A 22,964-nucleotide genomic window follows, 5' to 3' on the forward strand; every position below is an offset into this window, starting at 1 on the left:
AATATCAATAAACCAAAAAAACAAAAACGTTCGTGAAGGAAACTTTTAGCTACAAAATAACAATGACAATAATTAATCGTACACTCGGCAGTTTTGCGTGTGTGAGGTAGAGAGGTGTCGAGTTACAGTTACTTACCGATTATACCTTACCACTGACCGAACCTGATCGGATATCATATACTTACTGACATATATCATCAACATTTTGTCTGCATGGTCCTCATTTTAAAGCTGAATACAGCTAATAAAATCCATTATCTTTCGGTATCAGATACTCAAAATTTTCATTGTTAATCGAAAACCTCGTTCTATTTTCTCTTAACTTTGTAGATATGATATAATGTCACAACAAGAATAACAATAATTAACCTTAACCGAACCCTCTCTCACTCTCTCTCTCTCACACACAAAACTGCAAAGTCTTGATTGTCGTTCATTCAAGACGAAGCCGCTTCTGCTTCTTCTCCGTTTCCTTGTGCCTTAGCTTCTTGGGTCTTTTCTGGTCCGGGTCCAGCTGATACTTTCACCATTGAAGGGCGTAGAAGCCTTTCCCCTAGCAAGAAACCTTTCCTGTATTCTTCAAGTATTATACCTTCTTCATATTCCGCAGAATCCTCTCTCATTATTGCCTCATGCAGCTTTTACACATCAAAGAGAAAAGCAAAAAAGATCAAAGAGATGTCAGCTAATCAAACAAGAAAGAACACTTTAGTAACTTACCATTGGATCAAACTGCTTCCCCACTGTCTCAACAGTGACAACACCAAGCGACCCCAAAATCTCCACAAACTGTTTATATATGCTCTGATAGCTATTAGTAACTTTCTCCTCTCCCTCAGTCTCCACCTTAATCTGAGACTTAGCTCTCTCGAAATTATCCAAAACAGCCAAAAGATTCTCCACAACCTCTCCCTGAGCATTTGAAACAAGGTTCAGCCTTTCCCTCTCTGTCCTCTTCCTGAAGTTATCGAAATCCGCACTGATTCTTATCAGTCTATCCCTCTCCACAGATAGCTCATTGGTTAAAGACGCTACTTTATCCACAAGCTGAAACTTCTCATCTTCAATGGACTTCAATGATGCTTCTATCTCAGCAATCTTCTCCTCGTTGTTCTCTGCTAAAGCTTCTTTATACGAACTTAACAACGCTATGGTAACCGCCGCTTCTCCTTCTTCCTCAGTGCTAGTGTCTTCACTCTCAACACCAACAGCACCATCCGTCTCCTGAACCATTGATTATTACATAAGAAACAAAATTAGAAGAACGCAACACAACAAAGATTAAAACTTTGAGCAAAATACTATATACCCATCTCTCAAATTCAACAATTTTCACCGGAAGATTCTAAACAAGTACACAGAGTATCCCTAATTACGAAACCCTAAAAACCTAATTTACCCAATTTAGGGTTTACAGAACCACCAAAATGGTAAAGCAGAAATGAGCTTTGATCGAAAAAGACCTGGACTTGGGGTTCGTTGGATTCGACCTCAGTCTCCGTCGTCTCGGAATCTCCAGAAGCGAACGGTGCGAAGTTTAGTAACCGGAGAGGATATCCACCGGAGACGGAGCGGAGAGAAGCTCGGCGAGAGAGTGAGACGCTGGTGTTCCTTCCTCCGGCGAAGGAGACGCAAAATGGCTTAAAGGGCACAGAGGGTGCATGAAGAAGAGACGGTGGGAGGTGTAAAGACGGCGTTTTGAGTAGACCGGCCATCGGAGAGTTGGGTGAAAGAGTTAGCGGCGAGGGATAAGGAAGAGAGGGAAACAGTTTCTCTCTTCTCCTTGTTATGTAAATCTCCTTTTCTTTGGTTGATCTAACCGTTGGATGTAGTTTTAATATGTTGAACGGACGGTCCTCGTTTAACTGAAGTATGTAGGGAGTTCCTAGACTTTATTGGAGAGGAAATTTCTGGAAGTTTATAATCAAAGATTAACCATTTTCACATTTTGTATAACCAGCACATTTACTTTTCTTGCCAACATTTTCACAATACAGCCAAGCTGGAGTAGTTCAATAGTGTTGTTTGAGTGGTCTTCTAGTAATGGTGAATGTTCTCTCTCTACTCTAGTTGTGAAGGCTTTGTGGATTTTTAGAAGCAATATGTGGTATGATTAACTAGTTTTACAATTTGGGCTTACTATATGAAAGGGCTCCGTGAAATTAAGCCTAACGAGATGTACAATGATAAGATATTATAATATATTTGTTGGGCCATTTTATACCCAGCATTTAATTCATACTCGATTTATGCAAAATCATATACAGTATAACCTCTATAAATTAATACTCAGTAAATTAATAATTTTTATAAATTAATAAATTTCGCTGGTCCCAACTTGAACTGGTTCAAAATTTGACACAAAAGATAATAATTTCTTAGAAAATTCTATGTAAATACATGGTCCCATTAAAATTATAAATTAATAATTTATATGTATACATATTTTATATAAATAAGAATCTATTATAATATTCTTTGTTTTATATTCACAATGAAATTATCTTTATATTTTCTTAATACTTAATATATTTTTGATGAGATTTAATAATATTATATCCACAACCACATTTAAGTTATATACAATACATATTATATACACCAAATAATATAATATAATTAATACAAATTTCAAATTTTAAAATATAATAATTAATGTCTATACATTAAAATCAAATATTTTTTTTTATCTTAGAATAAATATATCTTAAAATAAGAAATCTAAATAAAGATTTTTTTGTAAATTAATATCTCTATAAATTAATAAAATATCAAAGTCCCAACATTATTAATTTATAGAGGTTTACTGTATATACTTTTGAAAATTTTAAATAATATATCTTTTTAAAACTTTTTTGGCAAAAACATACATAAGTTACCACATTTATAAAAAAAAACTTTTTATGAGAATGAAGAATGGATGATTTTGGTATTTGAGGACATTGACATGCAAAAGATAACTGAATGGCTTTCTTTTCTTTGTTTGTTTAGATTTGTCTATTTGTTGTCGCTCTTAATTTTGTCTTGTTTCAATGAAAACAGATGAATAAACTGAGTATGAGTTAAATTCTCAGCAGCATTGATGATATCATTCATCACCACTAACAACAAAGGCTAAAGCTATGCTCTGGTCTGGCCTTATGGATGTTCATGTAGTTATGGGATGTGAATTTGAAGGTTTTAAGACTATTGTTTCCAACTATTGTTTCCAACTATTTGTCTACCTGTGAACAACAAATAGAGATAATTAATGGAGACCGATGATGTAGAGGATATTTTCTCTACAAACCACTCATGAAAATCCATACCAACGTGTAACATTGACATGCAGTTGTGTACAATATTTACTCATACAAAGATTGTCAGTTTTCTCAGGAGAAGTATAAAGTCTTTGAACCCACGTAAAATTCTAAGTGTATTTTTTGTAGATGAAGTAATTTATAATCACTTTGAAAGAATAAAAGTCGATTACAAGTATTTGAAAGTGAAGAAGAATGATTCTAGAAAGACATGAGAGTTATGCCTAAAGTGCAACTGTTGAGATTAAAAATAGAAACAAAGTCATCATGATGCATACCAGTTCTCATGCTCCTTACTGGGATAAATAATGTTGATTCATTCTTCAATTTTTTATACCATAATGAGTTTATAAGTTCTTTGCTTGATAACATTGATTGTGTCATAAAAATAACAGTTTAACAACAAAACAATAAATGCGGGGAAGAGAAGTTATTTGCTTGATAACTGGAACTATAAAATTAAGTTTTGTTGCAAACGCAACTTAGCCAATTTTCTAAATTTTGACATTTACTAATTTAGCTCAGGTTGATTGATCATATGAGGAATTTATTTAGCAGCACTCCTCGTACATATAGAATTTGGTGATTAAGGTATCATCATATTAACCATAAACAATAAGAATGCAATTAAATATACTATGTTAAAGTCAAATCGAATATATGTAGGCTATGGTGGTAAAAAGTTCACAGCTGTGAATTCTGCCACCCGAGTTTGAATCTCGGCCACTGGAGAATTCACATGCGGAATCCCAGCGCCCGAGACCGAAGACGGTCACGGTGACCCACCACGGTGACCAGCGCAAGCTAGGTCCCTGGTCGCTTCGGTCTCAAATATGGACCATTTCGATAGGTCCAAGACATTCGGTTATCACAAAAAAAAAAATCGAATATATGTTCACATCTATATGGAACACTATTCCTTTGACAATTTAAGATGAAGACACCCAACTATTTGGATTTGGATACCAATATACAACACCACATCAATAGGGAATTATAATGTTAGGGCGAAGTAGTGATCCATCAACAATGTTTATCTTATTATTATCCTCTAGACTGGTTCTCAAAGGGATGGTCCAAGAATTATAGTTCTCTCCAATAAGAATTTCTGAAATTATAGTCATTCTTAGGTGATCACCGTATTAAAGTTAGAAAGTATTGTGATGATTATTAATGGAATATGAACGTGGAGATATGAGATTCATGTTGATCAGAAGAAAGAGATTTTGTTGCAGACATATATGTTGTAGTGTTGATTCAAGAAGTGCCAGGATCTCTAAGCTTGTTCCTCTCTTCCCTATTTTTGAGGGTGGTCGAAGAAGAAAGTTGAACACTATAAGCATGAATGAATATTCTGAAGCTTGTTTAGAAGAATTGAGTTTTTTTTTTCCAGGAAATTTTGTACAGAGAAGGAGAAATCGAAAAGAATCGTAATGATATAACTAAAGTGAAATACAATTTTCTATTAACTTTAAAATGAAAAATAGCTTATCTACAGAGGAGTTCATAATCTTATCTACTTGTGACTAACAAACCGGATATGTGGGTGCATATGCATTGTCAATGATATAAACATACATAAAGATAAACATTCTTAGGTAGCAATGCTCCTCCAAAGGCTATATTTTATATGAAAAAAAATGAAGTTCCCTGTTTCTTCATGGGTCTACAACGATTTATAACCATATATATAAAATATATAAGATTTTTCTTTTAAAAAACAAACTTATATCAGAGTCCAAACTTCTTTTAACTTTTACAATAGTAAGCCTCTTCGATCTATTTTTGTCTCCTCATAATCTTATTTGAACTAATACTGGATCATACAAGTTTCTGACACACGTCTTAAGTCCAAAACAGAACAAGTTTCTTAATCCTCTTGCTGTTTTTCTTCGGAGAACCCTCCGAATCACGCCTTAATTTCATCTCCTCCATCTCCAATCTACTCTCGTTCTTCTTCATCCCTGGACTCGATTCACCAGCTTTAAACCTCATCTTCTCTAACACATTCACCAAACCCTCAAGCGCCACGTCAACATCCTCACTTTTCATCAGCTCCTCTGCGACTTGTGCCGGCGTAATTACGTCCCCTTCCATCAGTCTCTCGATCTCAGGATAAAGACGGTGTGGCATTGTGGTGTCGTTCAAGCCCAAATAGTTAGAGGCTAAAGTCTTGAATCCTTGAAAAGAGCAATGTCCCATGTAAATGTGCATGTCCATACGACCAGGACGTAGCAATGCCGGGTCAAGCCTATCTTTATGGTTCGTCGTAAATATTATAATCCGCTCGTCTCCACAGCTTGACCATAATCCGTCTATGAAATTTAGTAGCCCCGATAACGTCAATGGTCCCTTAAACACAAGACAAATGCCAATTTAATTACACTAAAATTTTCAAAATTTAATGTCGTTACAAATTTCAAGTTCTATTGTTATTAGCTTATGAATTCTAACATTAATCTAGTGTTATTGGTTTGGTGATAGTTTAATTAACTACAAATTTCATTGTTATTCAAAAATTGATTTTTAATGATTCTATTAAAATTTAGTGCTACTAAGACAACAATTTAAATTTATTTTCATGATTCTATGATTCTTAAAAAAAATCTCTGTGGATAACTTAAACAAATTTAACAAATCATTCAACTCTTAAAATCAATAAACTCTACATAAATTCAACTCTTACTAACCTTTTAAATTTAGACTTTGTTTGATTGGTTTAGAAGTAAATTTTGGTTTTGGATTCGGTCCGGTTTGGTACTTTGGTTGAAAAATGTTTACTCTTATTACCAAAACCCAGTAATAATAGGAAGCTAACAAAGCCATAGAGGTAGAACCAAACCTGAGTCTCGCCACGGTTCTTGCCATCAACAGGCTGTTTCTCTAACCTATTAGGCAAGTCCACTGCACAGTCGATATCTTCTATGACAAGAATCGACCGGTTACGTGTCGCAAGCAAAAGCCTCCTTAGGTCAGCGTCACGCATCACACTAGCCAGCTGAAGATCATAGACATCAAACCTCAGGTAGTTAGCCATGGCCGCAACCAAACTAGACTTCCCGGTTCCGGGTGGTCCGTACAGCAAGTAACCCCTCTTCCAAGCTTTCCCTACTCTCTTGTAAAACTCTTTCCTCCTAATGAACCGATCAAGATCGTCGATGACTTCACGCTTGAGCTCATCTTCCATCGCCATCGTCTCAAAGGTGGAAGGATGCTCGAGGATAACCGATTCCCATCGGAGGCAGTTGAGAGAGTGCAGCATCAAGATCCTCCTCTCGTCGTTGATGTCTTTAGCTTTGCTCTCGATGTAAGGGACGTAAGAGTTTATGACCAAGTCTCTATGCTTCTTGTCGAAACTCAGCTCGAAGTACTCGCTCTTACCATCGTCGTCTCCACCGCCGTTGGTCTTGTCTCCACCGTCGGTAACAAACCTCCACGTGAGCTCCACGTCTTGGAACACGTCGACGACGATTTCTCCGTTGCTGAGATGGAGAGTGACGTGTTTGTCCTTGTGGCCTTTGCTGATTCTTAGCCTGACCGCGTCTGGACTGATCTTGGTGGAGAGGTAGGTCTGGGCGTCGAGGTAGATCTCGTTGTCCATGCCCATGTTGTCGTCGTCGATGGTTAGAGTGAGAGTTGTGGAAGAAGAGCGGAAGAAGAGAGACCGGAGAGTGGAGTAGATGAATTCTTGGATTGGTGCTGGGATGAGCTCGTGGGCCATTGAACGTATCATCATCATGTAACCAGCCATTGATGCGTAGGCTGTGAAAATTGAGGTGGGTGAAGGAAGATCCTTAGAGAACAACATTGTGTCTATCTGTTTTCTTGGAGATGGAGAGAGTGAAAGTGAGAGATATATAAAGAAGGAGAGAAGCTTAAGGAAGAAGGCTTCACTTAGGGGACAAAGACATTATTTAACTCATTGTCTTTATTCAATGGATGCATGTGAAAAGACCTATTTTTTCCACAATACTATTAGAAAATATTTAGAATGATAAAGTAGATTGAAAAAGAGTAGAGAGATGACAAAAGAAACAAGTCTCTCTCCACGAAGAGCATGTCGATTTATTTTCAAACTTTAACTCATATCCACCGTATTATTTAAATATTTGTTGCTTGACCAATGAAGACTCGAAAAATATTAATGCAAGTGTGTCAGGTCTGTAGTTTTGTTCTATAGCCTAGATTTGATATCGATCTTTTAATTTTGTTTCATAAAACGATTCAAAACCTTAAGATTGATCAGTTTCTTTTTGTAAGGAAAGATTACAAACTATAAGTTTTTAATTTTGTTTCATAAAACGATTCAAAACCTTAAGATTGATCAGTTTCTTTTTGTAAGGAAAGATTACAAACTACTAGGGGTTGGCCCGGGCTACGCCCGGGGTTTTTGTTAAATTTTTAATCTTAATTATATATTTTGTATGCATATTTTAGCATATAGATGTTGTGTTATTATTAAAATAGAAGTTGGTAGACAATTTTAAAATTATTTATTTTTTTTTTCCTACATTTTTAAAATTATTTTAAATAATTTATTTATTAATTTAAATTATATATAAGGTGATGAGCAAAATAAACAGAAAATTATTTAAATTTTTGTTATATTGGTTGGATTGTAGAAATGTTTCAGTTCACTTATAATTTCTATAGCTTTTGTTTCAAATTAGTTTTTAAGTAATTTAATGGACTCCTCTCTCTAGGGCTGTTCAATATGGTAAAACCGAACCGAACCGAAATAGACAATATGGTTTGGTTTTGGTATATACCATATAAACCGAATGGATATAATTTTATAAAAACCGTAGGATTTGGATATGGTTTGGTATATAACCGATTAAACCGAATAAATCGAACAAAACCAATTAAAAGTAGAAACATGTAAATATGTATCTATTTTAAAACAATACATGAAAATCTATTTGTTACATAAGTTAAATTTGTGTTAATAACTATTACCATAATTTTATAGTAATAAAAAACCTTAATTTGTAAAACACTTGAACTATAACTAAATAACAATACATCGCAATTCATACATCTTATTTTCTAAGTCTTTTTTTGATCTTTTTAATTTCTTTTAGTCTTCACTTAATTAATATGAAGATTATAAATTTGATGGACAATAATTAATGGAAAATTTTCAATTGAAAAAGCATGACTTTAATGAACACTAAATATGGAAGAGTGGAAAAACTTTTCTTTTATGTTTATGTTTTATTTCATATTTTTATTTTCAAAATTTCAAGCTTTGATTTTAGTTATAGAATTGATTATTTTATTTGATGGTAGAAGCATTTTTACTTTTTTGTTCATCTATTTGAACATGTAATATATTTTTAATAAATGACTGTATTGACAATATGACTCTAAAATTCATATAATATGATCTCAAACAAAATAATTATGTTTTTTGGTATAAAACCGAATAAACCGAAAACCGACGGTATATAAACCGAACCGAACCGAAGTAAATATGGATTTAGAATGGTAGTTATATTTTACTAACCGAAATACCGAAAACCAAAAAAAACCGAACCGAAACCGAACCGATATCCGGATTGAACACCCTACCTCTCCCCCATTAAATTAACAGTCCTATTTTTTTGTTTTCATGTTTATAATTATTTTATTTTAACCATCGGTTTAAAAGTTATAATATTTTTCTACAGCTAAACTTACAACTATATCGACAAAAGCTACACACTAAATTCTTACAATAATATTTCTGCGTTATAACATTGTTAGATGTACTAACATTTTGGAATTGCATAATCCTGGTGCAAATTTTTGCTTTTAATTTTTTTTTTGTTCTGACTTCGTCCTACATCCGTTTTGATGTATTTGAACCATCTGGAATATATATATACAACAGATTTGTCTTCAAATAATGGTTGCAGTTTTTTTCTTAAAAAGTGGCCTTCAAGGTAGTAAGGTTTCATGTGAGTGTGCCGAGCTTGGTTTGTTGTGGTTCTTATTTATTAAGCCGTTGGGTCTTTAACATCGAATGTTAAGACAAAGAGTTTCGTATGTGGTCAATGATATGTAGTTTGTATTTGAATCAAATTTATAGTTGCATAAAAATTATTGACCGTCTATAAGTTATCGGAGGAAAAAATGCAAATTCATTATATTTATTGTTTAATTGCTGGCTCACTAAATTGTTGCATGGTCATGTCCTTAACACCTTATAATGCTAAATAAAGTTATTAATGTTTTTAATAACTTTATTTAGCATTATATCTTTACTTTATTTAGGTGTCTCTAATTATTCTTATGTTGAATTTCAACTTCTCCCTCTATGGTTTCAATGTTTGGTCAGACAAAACTCGAGGCAGTATACATAACTTAGGTCACACGTATTATGAATGACATCTAAGTAGCTATTATCGTTAACGATTTTAGTTTGTCGTAATGCTGACATGAAAGAATAGAACACAGACATAATAGTACACCAATATGTGGCCAAAGATGATAATGAATTCCAAATATAACTTTATATTCTGTTGAAGATAGTTAACATCAGATGAAGTAAATAAAAGCAACAACGATGCCTAAGCATTATTTTAGGAGTCGACGTCTTGGTTTAAGACTGTATCCTCTTCAACCTATTCAAGGTGTGCCTTCTTAGTTGCTTTTGAACATGTCGGATAAGTAAATATGTGGCCGATGCACTTGTCTTAGCTTTCCACTTACTCTGTCTCAGAGAAATCACAGAAAGAAGAACAGGACAAAAGAAGACGACCGGTTTATCAGTCAAAAAAAAAAGACGACCGGTTTATACCGGTTCATGAAGGCGATAGTTAGCCGCTTCTTGTGCCCAGGAAGAGGACCGGAGAAAAGATTGCGTTCAGAGGTTTCGAGACCTCCGTTTTTGGCTGAATCTGTTGGCTTTTTCTTTAAAGACATACCATACCATACCGGTTGAGATTATTGAATACCAAACCGGTTTCGTTTGATTAATACCAACAATCTGTCCGGTGGAATCCTGTTTGGCGATTCACCTTCGCCAATAGACTCTCCCAGAGATACGGTAACGGTCTCCCAAGGCTGGATATTTTCCACTCCATGGCGGATCTGGTGATCGAGCCATTATTGATGATGGTCAACACAGTCCTATCCGTGTTGGCTCTCGTTTACCCACCAAAGAATCTAGTCGTTTATCTCTCGGACGACGCTAGCTCTCAGCTAACGTTCTATGCTCTCACGGAAGCAGCTGAGTTTGCTAAAACTTGGGTTCCGTTCTGTAAGGAGTTCGACATTGAAACGAGATCCAGCTTACTTTTCTGGCAAGGTAAATGGTCTTGATACTGTTGAGGCATTGGAGGTGGCTGAGTTGTATTGAGAAATGGCGGCTAGGATTGAAAGTCGACGAAGCTGCGGTGGATAACCGAGGAGGCATGGTTGAAGTACGGTGCCGGCTTTTGGCTGTGGGATTTTGTAGCTACTCAAAGAAAACATGGAACCATTCTTCAAGTAAGTAAACGGCCGGTAAAATTAGCAGCGAAATAGAAACAGAGTATGAGTTTATTGGTTTCATCAGATTTTGATGGACAGAAGAAAAAGAGAATATAATAGTGATACCAACACTGGTTTATCCATCGAGAGAGAAGAGACCTGAGCATCATCAATAAAATGACGAAGAAGATAATAACGTGATTGCAAAAAAATAGAAACGGGAAGAAATGGGGAAAATAACAAAATCTTTTGATTCTATAAAATGGAAATAGATTAAACCGAGAAGACAATTATATTAGTGGAAAAAGATACTAACTTGTCCATCAATCAATAACATCTCAAGGCTCATCAGTTGTCCCCTTTTGTTGATGTTCTTGGCTTCCAGAATCTCAAAAGACGGACCTCCGCCGCATTGAAGCATCTCCCGGCTCTCGAGTCCGTTTGCTTGCAAATTAAAAGTTTTCGGATTTTGTTTGAGTTGGAGTTTGCATGGTATGGAGGTGAGATATATATAGCTGGAGATATAGGCGGTTTCAAGGGAAACGTACAGGTGCACCAAAATCTTAATGAATGAGAAGTGGATTAATCAAGGGAAAACTCAAAATAAATGACAGCTTTAAGGAATTGGAGTTGTTACGGGTAGCGAAGGGAGTGCTTAGTTTCTCTAGAAATTAGATGCTCAAGCATCCGCTGCAAAAAAAAAAAAAAAGAATGAAGAAGAACCCTAATCTCATGTGACCAGAGACGATGATGAGCATCTGGGCCTATGTGGGCTTATTTTTTTAACATAACCCAAACCCAAATAGAGGAATAAGGAAAACAGAAAAGAAGCGAGGACTAAGCAAAACAGACGCGCGGATAAAAAGCAACCGCGTAAAATTCACATACCACTCAGCCGCCGACACGTGGCAACATATGCCCACTCCTAAAGAAGGACGTGGTTGCAGGAGGTGAGAGAAAACTCCCCTTTATTATTATAGATAAGTTTACAAATAAATAAAAATAAAGATTACAGACTATAACGTTTTGGTCACCTATTTTGGAAAGAAAGCAAAGAGTATAACAAAGTAAATTAATTAGTTCGTAATATTTCCTTACATAAAGAAATCGTCTAATTTGTTTCACCGTAATTTATATTACCAACTTTTTCTTTTAATATTTCAGAAACTATGTATACCGTCAACAACGAGATCATCTAATGAGATGCACGTGAATAATCTAATCGGCATGCATCATAGAAGATGACGACAAACTAAAAGCCTATACTTTACGTCTTAAATCGACATAAAAACGAATATGATACACATATCGTAGAAATATTTCCATTGACTAAATAACCATTGGATTATTGACGTTCTCAACATATTGTAGATACAAGATCTATAATCACGAAAAGGAAATTTTCATTTTCTATTATTTCGTGCGAGTGATATGAACAATCTTACTATATTTGATTATGTTGGAAATGTTTATTGCTTGATACAAACAAATAAAAATCATATAACGATTACCTAACCAACTTTAGGGTAATTAGTTTTATGTCGATGTATACTCACATCAGGATCTTGCACAGTATACTATACACTTTACGCAAAAAATACCTTTTTAAAATTACAAACTTGATTTTCTGAAACTAGATTACCAAAATAACCCAAAGTCTTATGGCCTTATTTCGACAATAACAAACCTATTACGCTGGTACTTTTGTCTCTTGGATAACAGTTTTGGAGGTTTTTAGTAGGTGTGTTTATCAGTTTATGTTAATTAGGTTTGGATATTATAGTTCACAATCTATGGTCGGATATTAACTTTTTAACTTCGCATTTTATGATATTTGATGATTGATTTGATCATATCAAAAAAAGACCAAAAGCAAAAAGATTCGCTTATACTGTCGCGATGTGGCATGTGGGACTATTGCGTGTTGTAATAGATTAATTTTCAGAGGAGGTATTATTGGATGATGTGATTCATAACCAAGAAAAGAAAATAAAGCAAGTGTACTATGAGTCATGGATTCATCCTTCATTTTGGACAGTTGCGTAAGTTTTTTTTAATATAAAATGCTTAAAAGATATTGAAACCAACGCAAGTTCTCTGTCGTTCGTTCACTTCACCAATATTTCAGAAGTAAATTCATGTTGAAACATTTTTATAATATCTAAAGCAACTATTAGCCAAATTAATCACGTCTCAATCTTTAAAGCGGGGAAAAGAAAGTATAGAAGAAATAAATTTAGCACATAAATTTATAAATTGAGTCTCTTGTCTCATTCTGGAGTCGCTTAAACAAAATCCGATCGAGACAATAGTCCAAGATCTACAAATTAATTATACTGAATCTTATCCGATGTAATGCACATTCCTGAAACTGTTAGGATTTAATATTAAAATCGGACATGTGACGTTATAGTGTAAGGACAGAACCAATCTATGATTCAATAGCTATGGACGATCACTGTGATGCATAGTTAACTTAAACACACACATTCTTTTCACGTCACTGTTATGAATATGATGTCAAGAGAAAAAAATTGATAAAGATTCTGAGATATCATCAACACTGCCAACTTCATAAAATAAACTAAAAAACAAACCAAAAAGCAATACATAATTCAACCAAAGAAAAAAATTCTTAGAAAAGAACAAGCCGACTAACGAAAACTTGTGCTTTTTAAAATTTACAAATATGTTATCAATCATTCCACCAGGCCACCAGGGAATCAAATTTCAATCACCCTTTTGTAGCTATGCTTCTAAAGTGATTCATGTGTAGTAATGTAGGCCAGTCGCCAAAATTGATAGCAACAAACCAAAACAAATAGGGTAGGTCTTGCGGATGTCACTATCAAGTGACAAGTCTTTATATGATATCAAACCAAACCGGTACATGTAAACAATATGCCTAACCAAATCGTTAATCAATAAACCGGAACTCCCAGTGGGATAACACAACTGAAATACAAGTCTAACTCAAATTAAGACACCAGTCTCAGTAACAAAAATTATTTGATCAGAGAAATGAGTTTTTTAAATAGTTCCATCTTTTAGGGACCAATCAGAACTGGAACTGCATCTCTGGAGAGTAACCAAGAGCTTCAAGGTTTGCAGCCATGGCCTTGTTCATTGGTGGTGGTCCACATCTCAAGACCTGCAATTGAAAAACACATAAACCGTTAAAAAGATGTTGTTATCACCATTCAAAAATCCCTATATTCATCACTCAACATTACTTCTTGTCAAATATTTATTAACTTGAAGAAAATGTTTAATAACATGAAGTGTTCTTGGTTTTGCTTCAAATATGAACATAATGCATTAGAGATTCAGAAGAAGTGATGATCAGGTATGTTCAAGATCAAGAACAGAGGAAGGGCTTACCTGAATATCGGATGCAGGTGCAGGGCAATGAGCCTGGATCATATCCTTTGATACAAATCCAACACCACCATCCCATGTCTCCGGGGGCTAATCATCACCATACACAAAAAAAAAAAAAATTTAATAGGCAAGTTAAATTAGATAAACGCAAAAAATCATTTGGATTTGGTGGCTAACCTGGTTCAAAACATAGTAGATTTTGAACTGATCTGGATAATTGGCAGTAAGACTCTCCAATTCTTCCTGAAAAAAGTATTGATTCACATAATATTTAGTGTCTGAAAACATTCTATGAAAATGTAAAGAGGCAGAAGGTGACAGTTTATACCCTTAAGAGAATGTCATCGTATGTGACATTGGCGTAAATGAGGTGCACCTTTGTCTTGTCTGTTGGGTTTTCAAGAATAGCTCTTGCTACCTTCACAAAAGCGAAATCAAATACGTTTTTAAAACATATAACATTGGCTTCAAAAAACTATATTAGACGCAAATGTGTAAGACATACTTGGAACATGGGAGTGATGCCTGAGCCTCCAGCAAGCATTCCAAATGCCCTAAACTGACCTGGCTGATACTTGAACCTTCCCTGTCAAGTTAAAAAGTAACAAAACAACAAAAAAGTTTCCAGATTTTAGGATACAGAATAACAAATTGGATTGTAATATCAAGTAAGCAAGACTGTGAATAATAAAAGAGTACCTTTGGTCCCTTAACAGCAAGATGGTCACCAACACGCATCTCCCTGAAATGATGAGACATCCTTCCTTGTGGATACATCTAGTTGACAACGGAAAATTCCAACATTTTAGAGCACTAGAACCAAAAAACAAGTCAGGTTGAGAAGTGTTTGTTTAAGCATATATACCTTGATGACAAGTTCAAAGCGTCCAAGATCTGAATCTAACGTTGTGGGAGTGTATGGCTTAATAACATCCTCTCCTTGAGCATCCTTTCCCCTATCAAAAACGCCACATTATAATCAACACAACATACATACAGGAACCAAAACCTAGACTCTACAAATGAGTATGTTCACAGCTTTCACAAGTTTGAGATTTGGTACTAAGGAAGTGGACATTAAAGAAGCCTATGAAGAAGCAAACCTGCAACTGATGTGTTGTCCAATGGGAAGACCCAAGGCAGCAGTAGAAGATGGGAGTTCAAAAACGAACTTGGCGACATTGTGACTAAGTTGCTCCTTCTTAACAAGCTTGAACTCCTTGAAATTCTCAGGATCCAAACACCCTACAAAACCAACAACAAAGTCACAACCTTTACTCAAACCTTCAACAAAAGGTTCAATCTTTATCTTGGTATAGGCTAATTCAACCTTCCAAACAGACCAACTCTACACAAATCTTGGCCAAAACTTATCCAAAAGTACATTATAATTGGAACCCAGAGACGATTGATTGAAAAGTTTTGAACCAAACAAAGTCACAAGTTTTACTCAAACATTAACTAAGACCCACATAATAAAAACCACAAAGGTTCAATCTTTATCTTGCTATAGGCTAATTCAACCTTCCAAACAGACGAATGAACTGAAAAGTTTTGAACTTTGGGATCAAACCTCTGCGTTTCTTGGAGGAGGAGAGATAGTAAGCAGCACCGGCACTGGCGGCGACGAAAGCGACGAAGACACCCAAGAGGATCTGACGATCTAGCGTCCGGAGAAAGTCGGTATCCATTGGCTCCTCCTTTAACCCAAATTGGAAATGAAAAGAATCGAAATTAGCTCAATGGAGGATTGATTGAGAAGTGGTGGTGAGAATGTTGAAGAGAGAGAATCAGTTCTTTTTTTTGGAGTGGTCTGTTTCTCACATTGTTATGTCCGTCATTAAAAGGGGAGGATGGGATCTGGTGTACCTAACACCCATCACGTTGTAGTTGCCTTTTTTTGTTTGCAACATTTATTATTTTTTCCCATATACTAATTATACTTTACGTTGACCAAAGTGTTTTTTTTTTAATTTTAGTTATTACAGTAGATCACATTGTGCATGCCGAGTGATGTGTGTGTGGTGCATCGTTAGTTACCAAAACTTGAAATTGACATTAAATATAGTTGTCTATGTCATTTTTAATTATAAAATATGTTATCAATTTTAATATACCATTAGGTTAAGATCCGCACCCTCCGCGAAATAAATATTATACATTAATTATTTTTTAGTATTATATATTTTTTACATATTATGAAATAATAAATATATATTGAATAATAAAAAATTTAGTAACTATTACATATATAATGAAATTGGTACAAATACTTAAATAAATTGACAAACACTTTTTCTATTTTATATGTTATAAAATTAAGTTTAAATGATATTAACATAGATATATATTATATTTTTAATATTGACATCTGTTAAAAATATTTTATACTCATATTAATTTTGATTGTTTGTATTTCTGTATAACAAAAATTTTAAATCAATGATAACAATAAAAAATTTATGGGATGTTTAAATGTTTTAGTAATTTATAATTTTAAAAGCATTCAATGCAAAGTTTAAAATCTAAATTTAAATTGTCAATAATTTTTCAAAATGTTTATAAAAAAAATCAAACAAAATTCGAAATTAAAATACTTATGTTATATGGTATATAATTTATTTTTTAAAAATATTAATATACATATATAATATTTATTAAGTGAGACTTCATACTTATGTAATTTCGTAATCATTTGTATCTTGTTATAACATAAATTTTAAACCATTGATTACAAAAAATTCAATGTGAGATTTTTAACAACTTTAGTCATTTATATTTGTTTAAAAAAATTTAAAATATAATATACAAAAAAATCTAAATTTTTATTATATAGTTAATGTGGTTATTTAATTTATTTTAATAAGTTAAAAATTTTAAAAAATGATAAAGAATAGACTAATTTTTATCAAATTTTTATTATTCAAAATCATTAATTGTTATATATACTTTAGCCACATTAGGTAATTCCGTGATTCTTATTTAAGGAAATAATGAAGAACATTTATGATTAATTTATGGTTAGGTTAATAAAAAGCTTATTATATATTTATATAGACCAACATATTTTTCTAAGGATTCTAAAAATGATTGTGGTGATGACATGTGGCTACAAAAATATGTTGTAATGTTTTTCTTTTAATATATAAGGGATGTGATATTTTTATGGTGAAAATAATTGTAGAGATGACATGTGTGAAATCACTTCACAAATAATGTCTAGTGGATATGTTTTTGTAAACTTATAATTACACTATTTATCTATTATACTTTTTAATTTTTATCTAATATTTCGATAAGAACTTTGATATCTATATACCGTCGTAGCCTAACAAGAACTGTATTGTAAATTATTACTCCAGCATATTTGTTATGCTACAAGGTCATGTATCCTTTACCGGCTGGATCAGAGTGTGTGATCGGAGGAGGATTGTTCTGTTGGAGTTGACAAGCTAAAAGTCGTTCCTACGGAGTATTCATCTTGCTGACAGCAAACCACAACGTCGATTGAGCAATCCAAATGAGGACGGAGCCAACGTTAGCCGTTAGGGGGTGGAGACCATGGATATTGGTTAAGCGGCCAATGAAGAGGCCGCGGAAGAGAAGAGAGTAGGAGGAGATATAAATTGGATTAAATTTTCAGTTGCTACACTTATATCAAGTATAGGCTTAGACGGGCTCATATAGGCTCCATTATTTATAAAGCAAGTCCAGGTGATGTTTGTACAATATGGGCTTGTTATTATGAATGTTTGACATTTTACCTTAATTGCGTATTAATCTTCTTTTTTATCAACGGTTTCGAAGATGTTATTTTAGGTCATCTTACTTTTGTCTCAGAGTTAGTCTGAACAGCACAACAATATTTAAATGAAGATATTTATAACTCTTGATGCTCCTTGTTTTATTTATAACCACGATAAATAAATATTAAAGCACATATTTAGAACCCAATGGCTACAAGCCTAAAATACACTTGCATATTTTGGATTATCTAGTTATTCTTCGATTGACTTTGAAATTCATTTATTTAACTATTTTGAAAAAGATTCAGAAAATGTTTTTTTCTGGCTAAAAAGATTAAGAAATGTTTTTTTGTTGCTAAAAAAAATTCAGAAAATGTTGCATTTTATTCTTAGGACATTCATTAAAATAAGAGTAATTCTTGGGTTCACCCCCTAAGCTGAACCTCTAGGTTCACCAACCAATAGTGTTTGATTATTTGATATTTGATATCTTTTAAAAAAGTAAACAACATTGAATTTCCAAATAAAATTATCTTTTTAAAATAAAACAATAAAAATACATAAAAATAGTTACAAAAAATAAATAAATAAATATTTTTAAGTCTTTAGCAAAATACTAAACCCTATACCCTAAATCTTAAACCCTAAACCCTAAACCTTAAACTTTGGATAAACTCTAAACGTTTAAAAATCTTAAACCCTAAATCATACATTAAAAACTAAATTTTAATAACACTAAACCCTAAATACTAATCACTAAACCCTAAACCCTTGGGTAAACTCTGAACCCTTGGATAAATCATAAACTCTAGAGTTTAATTTTAAATATTTTTGATTTACAGTTTATGATTTATCCAAGGGTTCAGGGTTTATCCAAGGGTTTAGGGTTTAGTGATTAGGATTTAGGGTTTAGTGTTATTAAAATTTAGTTTTTAATGTATAATTTAGGGTTTAAGATTTTCAAACGTTTAAAGTTTATCCAAAATTTAAGGTTTAGGGTTTAAGATTTAGAGTATAGGGTTTAGTATTTTGTTGAAGACTTAAAAATATTTATTTATTTATTTTTTGTAACTATTTTTATGTATTTTTATTGTTTTATTTTAAAAAGATAATCTTATTTGGAAATTCAATGTTGTTTCCTTTTTTAAAAGATATCAAATATCAAATACTCAAACACTATTGGTTGGTGAATCTAGAGGTTCACCCTAAGGGGTGAACCCAAGAATTACTCTTAAAATAATATAGTTAGCACTAATAGTATTGGATTGAATCAAGTGATGGTTATATACCTAATCTAAGAGTGGGCATGTTTAAATTTTTTTATCTTAAAGTCCTCACTTATCAAAATATTTTTTAAATTACAAAACATAAAAGCGCACCTACAGTTATTTTCACGTCAGAATTGACATCAATTTTCGTGACTTCAGAAGTTTGAACTATACAATGTGACAACGTCACACGCATGCAAACATTTTTTTTCCCTTTTTTTTCATCAACTTAAATATACAACTAAAATTTTACAAGACAAGACCGTTTCATACTTACTGTGGACCCTGTACAAAATCTACTTTTTTTACAGCAATAAGTAAAAAGATTTTGCAAAAAGGGCTTTAATATTTCTAAAAAAAGTCCTAAACACTAACTAAAATTTTGTAAAAATATTTTGGACCTTGTGCATATGTTCTTCTGGCACATGCCAAGAGATGGGTCTGCGTCTAGGATATATAAATAAACTTTGAATGATTCAAACTTCCTTTCAGTATTTTGATATCTTCCAAATAAGTTATAAAAATTGGTTATTCTTCTTGTTCTGAAACTATTTTCACCAATTGAGAACAATCTGTTACAAACGTGAATGATACTAAAATAAATTTTTCATACATTACATTGCACAAATGATTGTTTCAACTTCTGAATGAAGTGGAGATAAACTTGCCTTTGTGTTTTTCGTCCCCATTAGACCATCAAAACCTTAAAAGATATTAAACCATCTTTGTCCTAAGTGAATATCATGGTTTTTCCATGACCAATCCGCGAAACACCATCGTTCCAAGATTTGGGGTAAAATATTATTTTACTTAGATGTGTTAAAAACTTTGAAATTAATATCCTGCTATTGAATTTTTATTTCTTTTAAAATGAAACATATATCCCTTCTTTTTCTGGATAATACATTATCTTTCTACATATTTAAAATATATTATAAATTAATCATAAATATATTATTTTGTGTTCAGCTGTTTACCATCAGTTTCATGTACAGTAAAATTCTATAAATTAATAATGTTAAAACTACAACTATTTTTTAATTATATAATTATTATTTTAAAATAATTTATTTCTATTTATGTTTAATTAAACTTTATAGATTCGAATCTGTTTTTAATTATCTAATAGAATTGATATATAATGCATATATATCGTAGAATACAAATTAAATTTTTATATATTATTCGGTAAAATGAAGAGTAAAACTAGACGTGATTTAAAAAAAAAAATTGTGTATGTTTACAAAATTTATATATATAGTAATTATAAATATAAAATGTTCAATAAGATTATCCATATAAGAGTTTTCTGAATACTACTATTTTATTATCTTACTGAACTATGTCATATTTTACATTGATGAAACTTGGGACTAGAAAAAATTATGAATTTATTATATTTATTAATTTATTAATTTATCAAAGATTAATTTATATAATTTTAATGTCATATTTGAATAAATAAAATTAAATTTTTGAAATTGTATAAAATGTAAAATATATATATATATATATAAGGTTTTATTTTTTTATTTTATAGAAACAAATGGAGTATTATTTATGTTGATTGTAAGTTAAACTAAGAGATTTCACATACTTTACTAAACTATGATTTTATTACTATGTCTAGATGTTTTTTCTGTAACTTCTGTCTAGATGTTATATATATGACTATATTTCACATACTTTATTAAATTTCGAGTTAATTGTGTATCTTTTATTTTAAGTCTATATGGTATACACACTTTTTAGAGTTTTCATAAATGTTATAGAGAAACAATGTAAGAAACCAAAATCGTTTATAACTAAAGTATTAGTTTCAGAATGTGTAACATAATAATATAAATATTAATACGAGTAATAAACAATAAAAATACATTAAACATAAGAATATAATTTAAACTAAATTAAATTCAAATTAAAATATATAATGTCCTTTCAAATGATACTTATAAAACATCAATGATTCAATGGTGATAAAACGGAGAGAATAGTTCTGTTCTTTTCGACTTGAGAATCATTTTGAGTTAAAATTGGGTGGATTAGTTGCCGATCACCGCCGTCAACTTTTGACTAAATGTTTATTTTTTGGTAATACTTTTACATACATTAAACTATTTACATTCGAATAACTACATTTTTTTGTTTGGATCCATGTGGAGTAAACTAGTGGTGAGTGCGTGGACAATTAACTGCCTCGATAATGACTTTCAATATAGTTTCGATAAGGACTTTTAATATAGTCCGTAAGGTATAACCTCATTAACTCCCCCCAAAATGTAAAATTTTCATTGTTATAATTTACTATAATACACTCTGATGTGATATGTTATTTACTTAGTTCTATGCTACAAGTGCAATGAATGGACCGGCTAACAACTTTGACATGATTTATAATTAAATTTTACATATATAAAGATACTTTATGTCTTTACATCATGAGATAAAGCCATAAATTCCTCAAATTAGTTAAAGTGTCCCCTTTAAAACTAATCTGGAAGCTTTCTCTAAATGAATGTAATTAGTGTGGCTTATCTGATCATTACCCAAACATTAATCTGTAGCATTTGGAGTTTTGGTATTTCCCTCTCTCTCCACCTTCTGTTATTTTATTTTTTTTTAACAACAAATCCACCACCTTCTGTTTTATGATTTCAATAAACGATTTGTTCATTTCTTCAAAAAAAAAAAAACGATTTGTTCGTCTAATGGTTTGTGATACTGGAAAAAGGTAAGAAAAATACAAAACTAGTGACCTGTTCAAGTGCGAATGGTAAATTATGGCTCACTGCCACCATATAATCGTATACTTCTTTGGGCCATCAATAACTCGATCCATAAAATCACTTATCATTTTGGTTGAGGTGCAATATTACATATATATATACACTTATCATTGACTAAATTGCTTTTAATTATCACTTTGTTCCATTAATGAGACTAGTTGTTTAAGCAATCTTCATTTATAACTCGCCTACGGTTTTGAACTACATATATAAAATTTTATAATATTTGCCGTATTGGAAATTTGAAGTAATGACGTCAAAATTATAAATTTAACACGTAAAGTGGAATTGGTCCATAACGGTTATAGGATCTTTTCTTTGAACCGGAACAGAAATACGTGAACTGAAGACGGGACATGTGTTAGGTAAGAACACGATCCGCTCGTGTGTAACAGTTCATGATGTCGTCATTCCACGTCGGTACGAGACTTTTTTTGTTTGTCGTCAGCAGAAGATTTCAAAATTAACGAAACCGTTCCCATAACCGAAACTCACGTAAAACTAGACACCATAAAGTAATCTAATTTTTTTGGTACGTTTCTGTCTTTTTTCTTTGGCTCGAACGTTTCTTTGTATTATGTTTATTTTACTCTCGTTTTTTTTGTTGAATTTGATTCCAAATTAATTTAGCTTCAGTTACATTTTTCTGGTCCCTCCATTTTAATATCATAATTATTTGGTTGCATAGTCGATCTAGTTCATTGAATAAATAAAACTTGATTTTTTTTTCTTTAAAGAAAAATAATTGTTTTCATATCAAAATCTGGCGTCAGTTGTTGTTACGCATGGAAAAAAAAACACTTTTACGTTCAAATGTGTAGTCTCGTCTCATGCATCATATATTTTCCGTTTGCGACGCCCTATTTTTCCAGTAATTTTCGCATAACATTGTTTGAGTTCACTTAGATAAGTGGAACTGTGGAAGTGTGTTTGAGTTCATTGATCATTAAGTAAAAACGTTTACGTCCGTTCAAAAGATCTTGAAGTTTTAGACCAAAAAAAAAGATCTTGAAGTACTTAAAAGTT

The 22,964-nt window shown here is 32.4% G+C and overlaps 3 protein-coding genes across 3 annotated transcripts; all 3 read right to left on the bottom strand.

The window, feature by feature from the left end:
* Positions 1–272: 272 nt before the first annotated feature.
* LOC106432522 (protein GrpE-like) lies at positions 273–1,812 on the bottom strand. The gene is made up of 3 exons (XM_013873367.3): positions 1,464–1,812; positions 721–1,224; positions 273–638 (listed from the first exon to the last, which is right to left on the bottom strand). Exons 1-3 carry the CDS (start codon positions 1,713–1,715, stop codon positions 438–440), a joined length of 957 nt encoding a protein of 318 aa, XP_013728821.2. The 5' UTR covers positions 1,716–1,812; the 3' UTR covers positions 273–437.
* Positions 1,813–4,972: 3,160 nt separating this feature from the next.
* Positions 4,973–7,166, bottom strand: LOC106432466 (AAA-ATPase At5g17760-like). The gene is made up of 2 exons (XM_013873306.3): positions 6,142–7,166; positions 4,973–5,651 (listed from the first exon to the last, which is right to left on the bottom strand). Exons 1-2 carry the CDS (start codon positions 7,105–7,107, stop codon positions 5,145–5,147), a joined length of 1,473 nt encoding a protein of 490 aa, XP_013728760.2. The 5' UTR covers positions 7,108–7,166; the 3' UTR covers positions 4,973–5,144.
* Positions 7,167–13,807: 6,641 nt separating this feature from the next.
* LOC125582416 (NADH--cytochrome b5 reductase 1-like) lies at positions 13,808–16,005 on the bottom strand. Its single transcript, XM_048749109.1, has 9 exons — positions 15,712–16,005; positions 15,242–15,383; positions 15,004–15,094; positions 14,838–14,915; positions 14,644–14,724; positions 14,467–14,556; positions 14,316–14,381; positions 14,139–14,225; positions 13,808–13,908 (listed from the first exon to the last, which is right to left on the bottom strand). Exons 1-9 carry the CDS (start codon positions 15,827–15,829, stop codon positions 13,816–13,818), a joined length of 846 nt encoding a protein of 281 aa, XP_048605066.1. The 5' UTR covers positions 15,830–16,005; the 3' UTR covers positions 13,808–13,815.
* Between the last annotated feature and the right edge of the window lie 6,959 nt (positions 16,006–22,964).

Source organism: Brassica napus, chromosome A2 (assembly GCF_020379485.1).
Source record: "Brassica napus cultivar Da-Ae chromosome A2, Da-Ae, whole genome shotgun sequence".
Lineage (NCBI taxonomy): Eukaryota > Viridiplantae > Streptophyta > Magnoliopsida > Brassicales > Brassicaceae > Brassica > Brassica napus.

Bases quoted from the DNA above. Each gene is read 5' to 3' on its own strand.
- LOC106432522 (XM_013873367.3), bottom strand. From the start codon at position 1,715: ATGGCCGGTCTACTCAAAACGCCGTCTTTACACCTCCCACCGTCTCTT. The intron at 1,225-1,463 runs GTCTTTTTCGAT...TCAATGGTTCAG, and splicing joins CCAACGAACCCCAAGTCCAG to GAGACGGATGGTGCTGTTGG. The intron at 639-720 runs GTAAGTTACTAA...GATGTGTAAAAG, and splicing joins GGAAGCAGTTTGATCCAATG to CTGCATGAGGCAATAATGAG.
- LOC106432466 (XM_013873306.3), bottom strand. From the start codon at position 7,107: ATGTTGTTCTCTAAGGATCTTCCTTCACCCACCTCAATTTTCACAGCC. The intron at 5,652-6,141 runs GTTTGGTTCTAC...CTTGTGTTTAAG, and splicing joins AGAACCGTGGCGAGACTCAG to GGACCATTGACGTTATCGGG.
- LOC125582416 (XM_048749109.1), bottom strand. From the start codon at position 15,829: ATGGATACCGACTTTCTCCGGACGCTAGATCGTCAGATCCTCTTGGGT. The intron at 15,384-15,711 runs GTTTGATCCCAA...TTGGTTTTGTAG, and splicing joins CTCCTCCAAGAAACGCAGAG to GGTGTTTGGATCCTGAGAAT. The intron at 14,382-14,466 runs GTATAAACTGTC...TACTTTTTTCAG, and splicing joins ACGATGACATTCTCTTAAGG to GAAGAATTGGAGAGTCTTAC.